General features: G+C 45.7%; 1 protein-coding gene across 1 annotated transcript; it reads left to right on the top strand.

Annotated features, from left to right (window-relative positions):
• Positions 1–152: 152 nt before the first annotated feature.
• TAPBPL (TAP binding protein like) lies at positions 153–2,415 on the top strand (the record flags this gene model as incomplete). The annotated part of the gene is made up of 4 exons (XM_010169030.1): positions 153–494; positions 672–995; positions 1,731–1,820; positions 2,375–2,415. Coding segments are annotated over 4 exons (797 nt in total), but the record flags the coding sequence as incomplete, so codon positions are not given.
• Between the last annotated feature and the right edge of the window lie 15,112 nt (positions 2,416–17,527).

Below are 17,527 nucleotides of genomic sequence, written 5' to 3'. Positions count from 1 at the left end.
TTACATAAGGTGCCTGTGCCTCTTCCTCCTCCTCTGAGTGGGGAGTTGACTGCCGGCCCTGCCACCAGCCCTTCCCAGGGTTGGTGAGGGTGCCTTCTTTAACAACATCTGTTTAACTTGCTGCTTGCCTGTGCCCTTCTTTCTGTTTCTAGTTGAATTTCAATCATCATCATGCAACACTTCACTGCGCACACATCTTGGCAGCTCAGTCACCCTCGACTGCCACTTTGCCTTGGCTCCCAGCTCCTCGATCTCCTCCCTGGAGTGGAGGAGGCAGCACCGAGGCAGCGGCCGTAGCCTTTTCCGGTACCAGGTGGGAAGCACAGGCCCAGCAGCACAGCCAAAAGTCCACGTGGATGTGACAGAGCTGCTGGGGAGTGGAGACGCATCGCTTGACCTGCAAGGAGTGAGCGTGGGAGACGAAGGGACGTATATCTGTTTGGTGTCCACCCCACTGCACCAGGCCCAGCACACCATCCAGCTGCATGTGGCCGGTGAGGAAGGCAAATGCCTGGGGGCAAAAGGAGTCTTGTGTCCATAGGTGCTGAAACTTCGCCCTGGACGCTCTAGCCCATCACTCCCAACATTCATTGTGACAGGCAGCTCGTCTTGTGGATGGTTATTTCTATAACCAGCTAACAGTAAGTCAGTTCCTTGTTTATCTCCTCCAGAACCTCCAAGAGTTCATATGATTCCAGCAGCGGTGTCATTTGAGAGAAATGTGATGACTACTCTGGCCTGCAACATTGCTGGCTATTACCCCCTGGATGTCTCGGTGAGCTGGACACAGAAGACTCCAGAGGATGAAGTGGAAATCCCTCTCTCAAATGTACATTTCTCCAGCCACCGGCAAAGTCGAGATGGCACCTACAGCATCACCTCCTACCTGAGCATCAGCTCAGCCACAGTGCAGGCACCAGCCACCTACAGCTGCCATGTTTCACACGTGGCCCTGGCAGAGCCCATCTCTGTGAGTGCCCAGCTTAAGGTACCAGGTAAGTGTCAGGGGCAGAGGGGTGAGTTCTTCATCCTTCCCAGACCTCCTTCCACCTCATCTACCCGCTGCAGAGATCAAAACCTCCAAGTCACACCACACCTGCCTGTTTCTGCCTGCTTTCCTTCTGGTGTCCTCTCATACCCATCCTCTCTATCCTGCTCTTTCGCTTTCACTTCCTCAGCCTTTATTTCACTCCCTGAAACTTTTGGGCCAGCAAGTATCTAATTTCCTTCAGGGGAAAAGAGATTTTATGACCAAAAGTGGAGCAACAGAGAAAAAGTTTGTAGTGCATGGGCTGGAGCCCACTGGACAGGCACAAGAAAACAGCCATGCCCCAAGGAGTTAGATGCCCAGCTGGACTTCATGTTCGGCTGGAGGGTGATGCTGCTCAGGAACTATAGTCCCAACAGCGCAAAAAATCCTTCTTCCCATTGGAGCTGTTGGGGTTCTCACTCTCCCTGCTGATGGGAGATTGCTCCTGTGTCTCCCCCGGACCCAGCAGGGAAAAGCAAGTGATACTACAGTTTAAAAAGTTATGACACCTAAGTTCAGCCAGTATAACTGGCCCTGGGTCTGTGTAGCTTTAGTTCACGTGTGTTGTGTCACACCTGTGTACCTGACAGTAGCACACACATGGTCACTTGCTGGGAGAGGCTGTTTAATTGTGACAACTAGATGGCTGTTCTGCTGCTCCAGCCAACCTGACATCTCTGATTCTCCTCTTCCCCTGCAGAGCAAACGGGATCAGAAGGACTGGTGGGGGGTTTCATTGCTACCATCATTTTCGTTGTTGTCCTCTTCATTGTGCTCAGGAGAAGAGCAGGTAGGAGTTTAAAATGCTGGGCCACTTCCCTCATGGGTGAGATGCAGAGAGGAGCATCTTCCTCTCCCCTGCACCCCCTCTCAGGAGAGATGGAGGTCAGGATATCCCAGGATCCTGGAGAGAAAGGTGGGCAGTGGATGAGCTGGAGACTCATTTCTGTTGGAAGGTCGCATGAGGTGATGTTTTGCACTGCTTTGGTCTTCATAGAATCATAGAATCATAGAATGGTTTGGATTGGAAGGGACCTTAAAGATCACCTAGTTCCACCCCCCCTGCCATCAGCAGGGACACCTTCCACTAGATCAGGTTGCTCAAAGCCTCATCCAGCCTGGCCTTAAACACTTCCAGGGAGGGGGCAGCCACAGCTTCTCTGGGCAACCTGTTCCAGTGTCTGACCACCCTCACAGTGAAAAACTTCTTCCTAATATCTAATCTAAACCTGCCCTCTTTCAGTTTAAACCCATTTCTCCTTGTCTTGTCCTTAGTTGCCCTTATGAAAAGGGCATCTTCCTGCATCTTACTTCTATTTTTTTTTTTCCCTCTCTCCTTTTCAGCTAAACCAAGGTCTGAGCAACTTCTAAGGGCTTCAGAATAGAGGAAAACCTTCTGTCACCCACTTGCAGTCCTTTGTCTCCCATCCCTTGACACATCCTGCTCAGGAGAGCCAGCCCCATCCAGAGATTAACAGAGCTATGGGTCGGTATGGGAGGGGTAGGGCTGCCCTTGGTGGAGGAGCTGAGTGACAGTTCAGACCTGGTCTCACAGAAAAGCATATCTTCATCTTGGGAGGGCAGCATCGACAGCCTCAGCTCTGTGCTGGGATGCTGCATTACAGGCAACATGCAGACATTTTTAGAAATGCATCTTCTCTGGTTTCAGGGAAAATTAAGCTGTATATAAGTGAATGTTTGTATGACTGTATATATAGAATAAATCATAGATTCATAGAATGGTTTGGGTTGGAAGGGACTTCTAAAGGCCATCTAGTCCAACCCCCCTGCAGTGAGCAGGGACATCTTCAACTAGATCAAAGCCACGGTGTTTGGCTGGTTCACAGCTGCATTAGGGCTGGAAGGGGGAAGTGCAGTGAATAGCAAAACCTAGACCTGACATCTGGATGTGCCAATGAAATATTCCAGATCATATCCCCTCATGTCAGTATATTAACCAGAGCTGACCGGAAGACGGGGAGATTCTCTTGGGAATCGCTCGGGCTCGCTCTTCTGGGGTTTGGGTTTCAGGACAGTCTCGGCTCCGGGATCGCTGGCTGGCAGAGGCCGGGCATTGGTCAGCGGGTGGTGAGCAACTGCACTGTGCATCACTCAATTCTATATTCTGTTATCACTGTTGTTATCATTATCATTTTATTTTAATTAGTAAATAGTAAATCGTTTTATCTCAACCCATGAGCCTCCTTGCCCTTTTCCTTCCAATTCTCTCCCCTACTCCCTGGGTGAGGGGAGGGTGATAGAGCAGGCTGTGTTTGGCTGCAAGGTGCAAGCCAAAAGGGTGAATCCACCCAAACCACCACAGTCCTTGTTCAACTCCCAAACCACCACACTGCCTAACAGGGAATTTGAAGGTAACATTTAGAAATCTTGTATATAACCAACAGGCAAAAAAAAAAAAAGCAGAAGGAAGGTGTGGATGGAAAGGATGTATCTGGCACAGAAAGATGTATCTGTATCTTTACCTGGCACTGTAAATTCTGCGAGAATTTACAAAGCATGCAAGGTGATATGGAGTGTTCAAAATAATTCGGAAAAACTGGATTGCTGCAAGGGCTACCGACACTTGGAAGGAGTGTTTTCAAAATACATTGAAAACCAAGAAATTCTAGCAATGGCCTAGAATTATTAGGTGGATATAAGTAAAACTCTTGATAAAGAAGAATTTTGCTGGAGGCTTTTTGATACAGAGAAGATAGTTGGTTGTCTACAGAAAGAAACAGAATTGTGTATTCATACTACAGGAGAATGGTAAACAACTTCATAATCTATTTGCAAACTAAGGAAGGTTTTAAGAGCACCTATTAAGTGTAAGTATTTTCAGATCAATAACAAAGAGTATTCACATCTCAGAATCATAAAAGTTTTAGCCAGTGTGGCACCTGTTCCAGTGGAGTTGGGTATTTAAAAATCTTGGCATACTAGAGAAATCCCAAGAGCATGGAAGACCACGTTGTGCCAATGTTCACAGAGAAAAAGTGAGACAACACCAATGACTGGTATATGGTTCCACGGTAATAATCATAGGTAAGAGAGTGTGAAGTTACTACAAGTTAGCCAACAACGGCTTCAACAATGAAAATAACATTAATAATTTAGTATGGTTTAAAAAAAAAAAAAACAGTTGAGAAAAAATCTGACTTCATTCTTTGAGAAAATAGCACATTTGGTTAATAAAAACACTCGTGCAGATTGAACAAGCCAAGAAATTTGTCAGTTCTGCAGAAAAATAATGTATACATCAGAATTTGCATCATATGGATTAATTACTAGCTAACAGACAAATGATAAAAAATCATTCTCCAAAAAAGAAGCAGCAATCGCTGCTGAAATTGTGTGCCTCTACAGAACTATGCTGTTTAGTATTTGTATCAGGAGATGCAATTATAAAAAATATTGTTGATAAAATTTGCAAATGGCAAGATCAGTAGCTAAAGTGGGGGGAGTTCTTCAGATCAAGACAAGTCATCTGGCCAGCTGAACGTACCCAAACAAGATAAGATGCTCAGTAATGCCAGTGGAGTCTCCTCAGGTACTAGACCACCGCACTGTCTCAATGCCATTCATCCACAAATCCCTATCAGTTGCCTGACCTGTGGGAACACATAAGAGTGACCATGGGCAGAATGTAACTGCTGGTGGAAGGACTTTTTGCTTGTATCATTTCCTCTTCATTTTTTTATGTGTTACCAATAAATAAGTATTTTTCATTCTAACAGTTGTCTTCTGTCAGAGCAAAACAACAGGACCAATTAGGAAGGTCAGAAAACGCCTTACAGGAGAACTTTGAGGCATTACTCTGGTCTTATTAAACCAGTATCAAACACACCACAGAAAATACAGAGTTCTTGTGGCTCTGTAACCTGCAGAGAAAGGCACAGTGAGAACCAACAGCTACAAGATATATTTAGGTGTTCAGAGTAGAATAAGACATAATATACTCAACAGTGAGGATGATTGTCCTAGCCATCTGTCCATAAAAATGGTAGACTATCTCTCAAAGTCTTCAAATAAAGATGAGGTTACTTTTTTCAAGCTGTCCTTTAATAATAATTAAAAAAATAAAAAGTGGATAGCATCAGTTAAAAGAGACACTGGGAAAAATTCCAAGGTCTGTGTCACACATGAAGTGAGAGTTGGTGGTTTGTCTGCCTTTTTGGCCTATAAATCGATATAAATGAAAGAAAAATCATGGAAAGATGGAAGAAATGCCTGAGGAGTAGCCATATTCCTCATAAGGAGAGATATACCATGGCACTTGATTTAATTGGACTGCCTGCTCTCTGATGCTCCCCACTAGAGTTGCTATGGGGAGTCCACAATTACTGCGTCCCTGAAGGTCTCAAGCTGAATTTAAACCACAAAAGCAAGCCAGCATATACCCTAAAACAGAAAAAGTAACACTTACTGATAAACAAATTGACCTTGTGTTTAAAAACAATTATTTTTATTGTTTAAATTTATTTATATTTTAAATATAAAACATTTATTACAGAAAATGCCACTAAAAGACTAGAAGTTCATCAAGGATAAAGCTGATTGCATTAGAAAGACATGGATATATAATAGTATATGTTCTGTGTCTCTGGGAGACAGCCATGCTGCCTTCCAAGGTCGAATGTGCTGTGGCCAAGTGCCACATGGCATCACTGCCTGGCCACGTGAACTGAGAAGCAGGAATCTGGTCATCACCTGATTAGCTGCTAGGCAGACCAACCTGTTATAAGGTATACTGTGACAATATAAATAAATATTACATTTAGGTGTCTAAAATTAGTGCTTTAGGAGATAGAAGACATTAAATTTGATACAGATTTTGTCAGCCTGCAAAACATAAGATTAAGTTCTTGGCACTTCAGTCAACATAACATTATTTAGGGGCTTTGGCTGCATTGTGTTGTGGATATGGACAAGCCAAAACTCCTAATGTGGTATTGAAAGAGCAGTCATTTTGCAAACAATAAAGTCAAGTGCAAGATTGTCTTTTCCACATGGGTTCCCCTTGTTTCATTATGCCTCTGCTCATTCCATTTAAGCTGCCAAAATAGATCCAGCAGTCTAACTACATCGGTTTCATAGAATCATAGAATCATAGAATGGTTTGGGTTGGGAGGGACCTTTAAAGGCCATCTAGTCCAACCCCCCTGCAGTGCAGGGACATCTTCAACGAGATCAGGTTGCTCAGAGCCCCGTCCAGACTGACCTTGAATGTTTCCAGGGATGGGGCTTCTACCATCCCCCTGGCAACCTGTACCAGGGTTTCACCACCCTCATTGCAAAAAATTTCTTCCTTACATCTAGTCTAAATCTCCCCTCTTTTAGTTTAAAACCATCACCCCTTGTCCTATCACTACAGGCCCTGCTAAAAATCTGTCCCCATCTTTCTTATAGGCCCCCTTTATGTATTGAAACACCACAATAAGGTCTTCTCTTCTCTTCTCTTCTCTTCTCTTCTCTTCTCTTCTCTTCTCTTCTCTTCTCTTCTCTTCTCTTCTCTTCTCTTCTCTTCTCTTCTCTTCTCTTCTCTTCTCCAGGCTGAACAACCCCAACTCTCTCAGCCTGTCCTCACAGGAGAGGTGCTCCAGCCCTCTGATCATTTTTGTGGCCTCCTCTGGACTTGCTTTAAGAGGTCCATGTGTTTCCTGTGCTGAGGACCGCAGAGCTGGACACAGCACTGCAGGTGGGGTCTCACCAGAGGAGAGCAGAGGGGCAGAATCCCCTCCCTTGACCTGCTGCCCACGCTGCTGGGGATGCAGCCTAGGACACAGTTGGCCACTTCCTAACTTGTGTCCCAGACAAAAGCGTAGGGGACATCCTTCCCTTCAGAGCATGATGTGTCACGCTAAGTCAGTCCAGCTCCTACCCACTGCCGAAACATGCTCCTCCTCTCCGCTCAGGTGAAAATTCAGCTTCTCCCAGCACACAGAACAGTGGGTTCCCATGCATCTCCTTCCATGAGTGATGAGCAGATGCTGAAAAATGGCAAATGACCCTTCTGGATGAAAAATTAACTGAGAAGCTCAAAAAGCTCATCTCGAGTGGAGAGGGTTGATTTCAGCCTCCAGGACCAGCAGTAGTTGCCAACAGTTCCTAGTGATGAGAGACAGCAGAGAAATGAGGACCATCCCCACCCATGTCCGTATGTAGATGTAATAGTTGCAGCATTGTGAGCTCCTTGTACCCCTACAGCCCCTGAAAGAGGAGAAAAGAGAGGGCCACCACCAGCAACTTAATTTTTGGTGCTGACACAAACACACCCCTCTGTCACTGCTGCTGTCCCCTTCACCAGTAGCTGGGTCAAAGTGGCTGGTCCACAATACTCATTATGATCTACAGCAAGGGCCAACCACTCTGCAGGTCCCAGCTGGCTCTGATGCTACCAGGCAGCATTCGTCCAAGCATGCATCCAAATCCTCAGGAGGTGGACCACAGCATGCACCTCTCTTAAGCATAAGCATGATGGAGGGGTGTGCCAGGCTCAGGCCTTCTTCTAGTTCCTCCAGACCCTCTTAAACTCCAGCTTACTTACATCTCATCTTTTTATTTATGCTATCTTCATCTGAAGCCCAGACAATCCCAGAACCTCTTCCACCACCTGCCCCTGGCCAAATTGGCCACCTGGAGCTGGAGGATGTCTGATTGCAGGGGTGTTCCTGGTGATTGCATAACTTATTTCTATTCCCTTGTGTTGTTACAACACTATGCAGAATATCACACCATCATCTACCACCTGGTACCCTCAGATGTCTTCAGGAAGCCATGGTTACTGTTGCAGGTGCTGTGCTCTGTGACCCCTCTTAAGTTTCTGGTTTAGGTTTTCACCTTGTCCTCTCCCCCTCTTCACTCATTCCTCACCATAAGCATTTGATTTTTCCCTGATTTCTCTTCCTCTAGCCTCCCCCTCTCTCCTTCTCCTGGAGAGCTTGAGATGAACAGGGCAAACATACCAAACTTCTCATTAATACTTGTGTGAGCCGACACAGGCAGGATGCAGGAACAACCACAAAAACCATGGATAAAATGCAAAAGCAAATCTATTCTCATTACCTCATGAACTGGGGGCAGAAGGCAGCACCTGAGGAAGAGGCATGCGAGAGACAACACAGGCACTGCGGGGCTTGGTCCTTGCTAGAGAGAGAGCAAGAGATTCTGAACCTGCTGCTTTTGCCTGCATAACAGGGATTTTTCAGAGGTGTAGTTCTCCTCTGTGCTTTGATCTTTCTCCCAGCAGGGCAGGAATCTCAAGCATGTTCGATAGGGTGCCTCTGAGTCTATCCCAGGCCTGTGTTATCTAAATGCAGATGTTCTATTTGCGAAGCACACAAGACTAAACAACTATTAGTGTGTTATATGTGTTTTTCAACACCTCAGGTGCAAGTCACTTGATCGTGTTTACAATCCTCCTCACCAATCTTCCATTATACTCTCACAATACTCTTCTAGTCTTCAAACGCTTTCAAGTCAGAGACTTCCTGAATGGATGTTGTTTCTGTGGTTTAGTCACCCTCTGTAGATTTCTTTTCCATGAAGTTGTCCCTTCTCCCCTTGAGCTCATGTCAAGTCTTTAAAAATAGGCATCATGTTCAACACTTTGCCCTCCTCGGGTACCACAGGGGTGGTAAGCATGGGTTACACACTGCTTGGAAAAGTTCAGCTATTTTATTCTTGAGTTCCTTTAAGACTCTTGGACAAATGCCATTGCTCCCAGCGAGTTGTTACTGTTCGCTTAGTCAGTGTGTTGTACCACCTTTTCCACAGTCGCTTCAGTTTCAGACATGTTCACTGGCAAACCTCACCCTGCTGAAGAATGGGTTCTGCCACCATGATCTCGTCACTCAAATTAACACAGATGCAGGGGTTTCTGCAATGGCCTTATCTCCCCTGGGCACTCCTCTCATAGCCTGATCACAAATTTGCCCTTCAGAACATCTGGCAGGTTCCTGATACATTTCAAGAAAGATTGTATGTTAGTTTTGATTCCTTTTGCTAGATGTTCCTGGAAGCTTTTTTGGACCTGGCTTCCTGTCTTTCTGCATGCAACGTGACAAAGTTTATATCCTTCTCTGTTTTTCCCATTGTAGACAACTTCAGCATTTTTTGATAGATACTTTTTGTGGCTTCCCTTACCCCACTGAACAATGGTTTCTGTACCCCACATGAAAGGTGTTCATCCCATTTTTCGTGAGCATGCATAATTAGTAAGGATGGCAAAGGGTAACAGAGAGTGAATTCAGGCCATGATGAAAATATAAAAGTGGTTGTGCTTTTGGACAGATAGAAGAAAACAGCTGTGGTAGGTGTTGGTATAGGCCATCAATGCTAGGCAACAGGACAAAACAACAAAGGATGCCAAAGCAGAATGGGAAGAAGAGAAGCAGCTGGAAAACAACAAGAGGTAGGGGGCAGGATGTTGGCAGAAGTGAAGACTTCAGGTGGGAAAACAGGATTATGACCCTGAGCCTTGTGGCAAGAGGGGGAGTGAGAAGTAAGAGGGTACAGCAACATTGCCCCAACAGGTACAGATGATGTGGTGATGTAGTGTTACAAGAGGTGGCAGAAGGGGTTAGAGATGACAACAAAGAGTAGTGACACAGGACTGTATGGGACAATAACATTGACATGTGGTGTGTCGAAGCAATGACTGTCAGTGAAGCAAAGCAGCACTGAACAATGCTGATGGACAGCCGAGGAGAGGTCCAGATAGGTTGGGCCAACAATAATAAGGTGCAGCAAAGGAAGGGAAAATGACTGTAAAGGCAGGAAAGGCAATACGTAATTGTTTTAAGAGTTTGTGGACTAACTTCAGCCTCCTGAGCTGCAAACTGGCATGAGTCATCTTCTGGGAGATATATAACTTGCCAGCATGTATTTCAGCGTCACTAGGCGACGCAGGCCTTCCCACCACAGCTGAGTGCAGTTTGCATGGTTTTCTTCTCTTTCTGAGTTCATTCACTACTCTTCCCACTCAACTCTCCCTCCTTTTCCTGTTTTCAACAATATTGTATACCATTTTCTTTTCCACTTTTTCAAATGCTTCTGAAGTCTTGGGTTCACTTAGTATTGACTTATTTATGAATTGTTATTTTTCTCTTTTTTTATACTTTTGTATATACCTAAGTCATTCTCACGGACCTGTCCTCCCATGAAATACCTTCAACAACTTATTAAGTCCTTAGCATGAAAGATCAATTGCCTCAGCTGATAAATATGTGCAGCCTCATACCAGGAGGTATGCTGCAAATACTTGGAGATCCTTTACTCGCAGGGGATTCGGAAGGCAAAAGGCCCTAGACTCTGTGAAGTGGACCATTTTTCAAGCTACAGGGGAAGATTCTTTATCTAGAAAGCAACCCAGCCACACCATGCATCTTACTTGAGGAAAACCCCTTCCTGACCCCAAAATTTGCCCCAGCTTCTTGATACGTCAGATGTACCTGAAACAGCTGCAGTCTTGATAGAGTTAAAAGAAGAGGTGACAGAATGAGACAGTGACTGTACTGAAGAAATCTTGCTCTTCTCAGTATCGCTAAAAGTGGTCACGTGGCTTGACTAAGATTCATGTTTTGTTGGTCAACCTCTTCTGCTTAAAAGAAAGAATGAAAACAAACAAGAAAAAAAAATTAACATATGAATCTAGACATTCCAGGCCCTACAGAGGATAAACCTCAGAGTACTTCATTATAAAAACCAAGACAATACCAAAGGGTATCCTATCACCTAATCCATAACTTGAATTTATCAAGCTACATCTTGGAAAATAATATAGGTTCTTTGCCTCATGGACCACTGCAGAGCTTCACATCACTGCTCGCCTGAGATCTTGTGAGGGAAGAGATAAAACCTCTCAAGCAGAGGGATGAATTGAAAACATCTGAACAATTAAAAAGGAGATGGGAAAGGGGGGTGATGCCTTCTGCTCTGCCCTTTGAGAAAGGTGTGGTGGGAAGTGTTCCCTCTTACCCATGAGAGAAATGGGATTTATAGATTAACTTCTCTTCTTAAGGGCTTCATGCCCTGTGGATTCCCTTTTTCAGGGCATAACTTTTGCCTTATATTCCAGAGGACGCAAGATCACCAAAGCAGAGCCAAGATGCAGAAGTGACATGAAACCACTGAGCTGGGAGTGACTGAGGGGTTACCTGGACAATCACATGAGGCAGCGTCAAACATGGAGGTAAACATAAACTAGGTTGTCCTAACATCAGCTCTGGTAAAGCTCCAGGTGGGCAGCAGCAGGTAATGGCTTGAAACTGGAAGAGGGGAGATTGAGATGAGACATGAGGAAGAAATTGTTTCCTGTGAGGGTGGTCAGACACTGGCACAGGTTGCCCAGAGAAGCTGTGGCTGCCCCCTCCCTAGAAGTGTTCAAGGCCAGGTTGGATGAGGCTTTGAGCAACCTGGTCTAGTGGGGGGTGTCCCTGCTGATGGCAGGGGGGTTGGAACTAGATGAGCTTTAAGGTCCTTTCTAACCCAAACCATTCTATGATTCTATGATCTGTGTCTCTCAAGCAAACACTAGCTGTGCTGTGCCAGGCTCAGAGGGTGACTGAGCCCAACCCTGTCATCTCTGTCGGCCAGGTGTCGGAAGAAAAACTGGTCTGAGGTGGCTGCATCTGCCTCAAATTTCCAGAAACACACAGGAGAGATCACGAAAGGGGTGGGGACACAGGCCTGGGGAGTCAGGTAGTTGTGATAATAGTTATATTGTTAGGGTTGGAATGAGGAAATTAAAGATTTCAGCTGGGGAGAATGGGGGGAGGGGGGTGGAACTCAAGGAGGCTCCATCTTGATCTCCTTGTTTATTAATTGCCCCTAAGGACAAAGCAGCCAGAGAAACCACTGGTTTTGATATCCAGTCCTATAGTTTTGCTCCCTGCAGTTTCAGCCTGGACCACACACACCCAGCATCCAGACAGGTTTTAGTCTTAGCTTAGCTATGCCAGTGAGTATGAATTCTCATCTGGCCATTTACACAGTCGATCCCACGAGTCCCTGGGTCTAGAGAATATGCAGCAGAGGTAGAGTTTGAAGGCCCATTTTCAGCACTTGGTGATTTTCTCGTGGAGGACAGGTCACTAGCAGCGAAGGTGACAGCTGACTCAGACACAAAGTACTGTGGTGAACGTAGCACACAGTCTGGGTTACTGGGTTGCTTCAGAACCCAAACTGATTCAGGAGATAATATCCCTTGTCCTGCAATACAGACAACAGATGGGAGAGAGCTATGTTTTTCAGGAGCTAATTCAGCTCTCCCCAGGGCTTCGTACTGCATTGCAGTGTGCAAACAGCAACAAAACCGGTCACAAGTGGTGTTCCCCAGGGCTCAGTTTTGGAGCCAGCTCTGTTTAACATCTTTATCAACGATCTGGACAAGGGCATCGAGTGCACTCTCAGTAAGTTTGCAGAGGACACCAAGCTGAGTGGAAGTGTTGATCTGCTGGAGGTTAGGAAGGCTCTGCAGAGGGATCTGGACAGGCTGGATCCATGGGCTGAAGCCAATTGTACGAGGTTCAATAAGACCAAGTGCCAGGTCCTGCACTTGGGTCACAACAACCCTATGCAACACTGCAGCCTTGGGGAAGAGTAGCTGGAAAGCTGCCTGTCGGAAAAGGACCTGGGGGTGTTGATCAACAGCAGCTGAACATGAGCCAGCAGTGTGCCCAGGTGGCCAAGAAGGCCAAGAGCACCCTGGCCTGTATCAGAAACAGCGTGGCCAGCAGGAGTAGGGCAGTGATTGTGCCCCTGTACTCGGCACTGGTGAGGCCGCACCTTGAGCACTGTGTTCAGTGAGCACCCCTCGCTCCAAGAAGGACATGGAGGTGCTGGAGCATGTCCAGAGAAGGGCAACGAAGCTGGTGAAGTGTCTGGAGAACAAGTGTGATGAGCAGCGGCTGAGGAAAATGGGGTTGTTTAGTCTGGAGAAAAGGAGACGGTCCTCAGTCTCTTCTCCCAAGTAACAAGCAACAGGACAAGAGGAAATGGCCTCAGATTGCACCAAGGGAGGTTTAGATTGGTATTAGGAAAAATTTCTTTACTGGAAGAGTTGTCAAGTACTGGAACAGGCTTCCCAGGGCAGTGGTGCAGTCATCATTCCTGGAAGTTTTTAAAAGACATGTAGATGTGGTGCTTAGGGACATGGTTTAGTGGTGGCCTTGGCAGTGTCAGGTTTAAATTTAGATTCAATGATCTTAAAGGTCTTTTCCAACCAAAATGATTCTATGATTTTATGAAAGAGGATCCACACAGGTCTTCTGGAGTTCACTCATGCTAACTTCCTTCTCCTAGGAAGAGAGTCTGTGTTCCCTCCACACAGTTTCCAGCAGGATTGGTTCAGTCCTGCAATATTATTTTCATGAGCTCTACCCTACAGTCTCCCACCTCCCATGCTGAAAGATGGGGATAATATACACACAGGGCTCCCTTTTGCATCACCAGAACAGCTTCCCGCAGCCACTCTGCTCCTACAAGGTAAATATGAATAAATACATTGAAAAGCAGCCTCCTCAGGAGACAAAGGTGTGGGAGTGTGACCATGGACATGCCCTTGCTGCTGTAGTAGCACTGGTTATTTGGGACAGACACTGCTGCCTGGCAGATTAAATCAGTAGCAAGGGAGAAGGCATTCAAGAGCCCATGAGATTGGTTTGCAAATCCCTGGTGGCTTTTTAATAACAGTCCTCTTCAGAGATCACCACCTCTGCCTCAAGGGAGTCCACGAATCCTGGGTAAATAATTCTCCACTGAAAAGCAACAGCAACACAAAGCATGGCCTCAAGTCTACCCATCTTCATCAGCTACTAGGCTGGTGTTTCTTTGGCCAAACTCTTCAGTTAAACTTAGAGCACCATCAGTACTGCTATTCCTTGACAGTTTTGCTTGCTAGTTTTAATGCAGAAAAACCCAATCAACTGTAGCTAATCCAGAAATAATCCAGAAATAATCACTGGCTTCTACCTTGCAGCAGAAGGAAAACACAATTGCATATATGCATATACAAAAGAACCACACTGATCCAGGGTCTTTCAAGGAGTTAAAAAACATGTACAATTTGTTATACTTGAGACTGATCAAGTATTGTAGAGAAACCTTTCTTTTCTTCCCACCACAGTAGCACTGCGTTGAAAAAAGTTTGTTCTATTTTAAAATGTTGTGTGCATTACAGATCATTATCACATTCCTACTCGGGCAGATAATAGACATAGCTGGTAAGGAAACATTTCCAATTTGATGCCATAAAAATGATTCATGTTTACTCAAAGGTTGCTCAGTAGCAATAAAAAGCAATCGTGCATTCAGCTTGTGAAGACACAATATCCAGAAACACTGCCCAGAACAACAGGGCTCTGCCATTTCAAAAGAGAAGGACCCAATGACAAGCATCTGAAGGAAAAGGATCTTTGCAATATAAAGCTCCTTGGATTCAAAATTTTGTTAGAGATGAAGTAAATACTATGAATCAACACTTTCAAAAAGGATTTGTAGTTGCAGATGGGAGATCTTTCATCCTAATGCAAGACTCAGGATTTCAGAAGATCATTTATCCTGTAATTGCCGAACCTGAATGGGAGTGGGGGAAATAACCATCAGTGTCAGAACCAGTTCCATCAGGTGTGACTCACCTTGATACGTCAATACATCAAATAAATAACCAAAAACCCGTGGATGGGCAAAATGCTCGGAAGACTCTTGCAGTGAGGGAATTTTAATCACCTAAAATATCAGCAGGAGTTGCCCTCATGAACTACACTAATAATTCCACACCACTATCTTGTCAGTGAAGCACACCTGAGGAAAAAAGTACCATTTTTGATTGACAATCTTGGCCAAAAGATGGTCACTTGAGTAACCTAGCTCATCTACACATTGGGAAAAAATAGAATAAAAGCTGGGAAGATGTAAATAAAAAAAAAAAACCTGAAGACTTAGTAAATTCTGATGTTCTGCAAATGGAGATTGAGACTGGCAGCTGAGAAGGTAACAGGAGATTTGTTGTTTGCATTGTTTCAAAAGTATTTGGGGAATCAAGTGGTAATTTTGGTTGTAGGAACGTTAAAAACAAATGTTTGGTTGCTTTGCAAGAGTTGGCAATCAATGTGCAGCACATCTGTGTGACCACAGGAAGGTAAGGACTTTTAGAAAGCCATGGCCAAAGCATAATATTCACATGACTGAAAAGATTGGAAGTCACCTCAGGGCTGATACGTGCTCTGAGGTGTGCAACAGCAGATAACGAACAGCAGCCCAAGCAGCTCACCAGCATGAGAGAGAGGGAAAGGAGAATTGCTTAGATCATGGCTCACACAGCAGCTGGAAACACTTAAAGAGCCAGAAAGTGGGTTTTTTAATTCTTTAGAAAGAAAAAAAATAATTAAAAAAAACCCCTCCAAACCCCAACATATATATATATATATAATCATATAATCATAGAATCACAGAATGGTTTGGGATGGAAGGCACCTTAAAGCTCATCTAGTTCCAACCCCCCTGCCATCAGCAGGGACACCTTCCACTAGACCAGGTTGCTCAAAGCCTCATCCAGCCTGGCCTTGAACACTTCCAGGGAGGGGGCAGCCACAGCTTCTCTGGCCAACCTGTGCCAGTGTCTCACCACCCTCACAGGAAAGAATTTCTTCCTAATATCTCATCTCAATCTCCCCTCTGCCAGTTTATAGACATCACCCCTTGTTCTGTCACTCCCTGCCCTTGTCAAAAGTCCCTCCCCAGCCTTCCTGTAGCCCCTTCAGGTACTGGAAGGCCACTAGAAGGTCTCCCTGGAGCCTTCTCTTCTCCAGGCTGAACAGCCCCAGCTCTCTCAGCCTGTCCTCACAGGAGAGGTGCTCCAGCCCTCGGATCATCCTCGTGGCCTCCTCTGGACTCCTTCTTATGTTTGGGATACACAGCAGTCCAAGTGGGGTCTCACGAGAGCGGAATAGAGGAGTAGAGTATCTCCCAAAATAGTTCTGTTTGACGTTTTCACTTCTTCCTTTCCTTTATGAGCACCTCCTTCAGATCAGTCCTCATTCAGTCATCTTGTAACTGAATTTTGATCCTTATTGGAGTTAGCAGTGGTTTGGTTAGTGACTCAAAATACACAGCCACTTTTACCTCTTCATATTGCAAAACACCGCGGTTGAAAATGGCAAGAAGTACACTTTTGAGAAGTACACAGTTAAGTGACAGCGTGCCAGGGACAGCCTTGTGACACCTGCTTGTTACACACCTACAGCCACTACCTAGAGCTTTCCCTGAGCTCCGTCCTGTGACAAAAAGCAATGTGAAGCAAAAGCACTGTTTCTTCTGCAGTTCTAAACTTCATTCCATCTCCAGCAATTTATTTTGAACTGTTATCAAAGATGAGTTGCAGAAAGCAGGAAAGATGAGGGGAATGAGCTAATATTGTATCAAACACCTACTACAAAGCAGCTTCTCAGAAGTATTAGAAAAGTCCTCCTGGGTCGGAGCAACGGTCCATGCAGCTCCATATCCTGTCTGGGGCAGTCCCATAGGAGATGCCATTTAGCCAAAGGATTTAAGCTCTTTTTACTTGTGCTGTTTGTGTGTTTCATGCACTCAGATAGACCTGGAGAACCTGTGAAGATGTAGGCTGTGACAAGGGCAGGTAGTGAGTGACGTGATGAGGGGTAATGGCTACAAAAAGGAAGAGGGTACACTTAGGAAGAAATTCTTTCCTGTGAGGGTGGTGAGACACTGGCACAGGTTGCTCAGAGAAGCTGTGGCTGCCCCCTCCCTGGAAGTGTTCAAGGCCAGGTTGGATGAGGCTTTGAACAACCTGGTCTAGTGGAAGGTGTCCCTGCTGATGGCAGGGGGGTTGGAACTAGATGAGCTTTAAGGTCTCTTCCTGTCTATATCATTTTATGATTCTATTCTATGATAGAATAATTTGGAGAAAGGAATGGGAGAGGTTCCACTTCTACAATGGCAGGGGAGTGTTAGAGACTCCTCATCACATTTGGGTGCAGGTGTTAATTTCTGAGGAGATGCTGCAAGGCCTTGGGTAATGTCAGGAGGCCTTGATTTCCCAGGCATGGATCAGTGAAACATGTTCCCACTCATGGTTGAGCCAGGTAGTTCTAGATACAAAAGATTTCTTTAGTTAATGAACCAGCAAAGGCGATGCTATGTCATGCGTATCACCGAGCCACCACCAGCCTTCCACATCCCCAGCCCTGTCCCTCTTGCAAACCTCACCCAAACCCTCGGTTTTGCCCTTGAAAAGCAAAATTTGTCCATAAAAGCCGCAGACACAGCCCTCACCGCCGGGGTGGGAGCAACCCATACCCAGGCAGGGCACGGCAGGGCAGGGCAGGGCAGGGCAGGGTCCTGCGGTCCCCTGGGAGGTTGGAGGTCAGGGGAGTGGGCGGTTGTCCCCAGTCGGCTGGCAGGTGCCCTTGGGACAAGCGCTGCCAACTAACTTTCTGCATCACCTCTTCTCGCCGGGACACCGCGTCCCCGCCGGGG

Source organism: Antrostomus carolinensis, unplaced genomic scaffold, assembly GCF_000700745.2.
Source record: "Antrostomus carolinensis isolate BGI_N321 unplaced genomic scaffold, ASM70074v2 scaffold23325, whole genome shotgun sequence".
Taxonomy (NCBI): Eukaryota; Metazoa; Chordata; class Aves; order Caprimulgiformes; family Caprimulgidae; genus Antrostomus; species Antrostomus carolinensis.
This window is presented reverse-complemented; position numbering and strand designations above follow the sequence as displayed.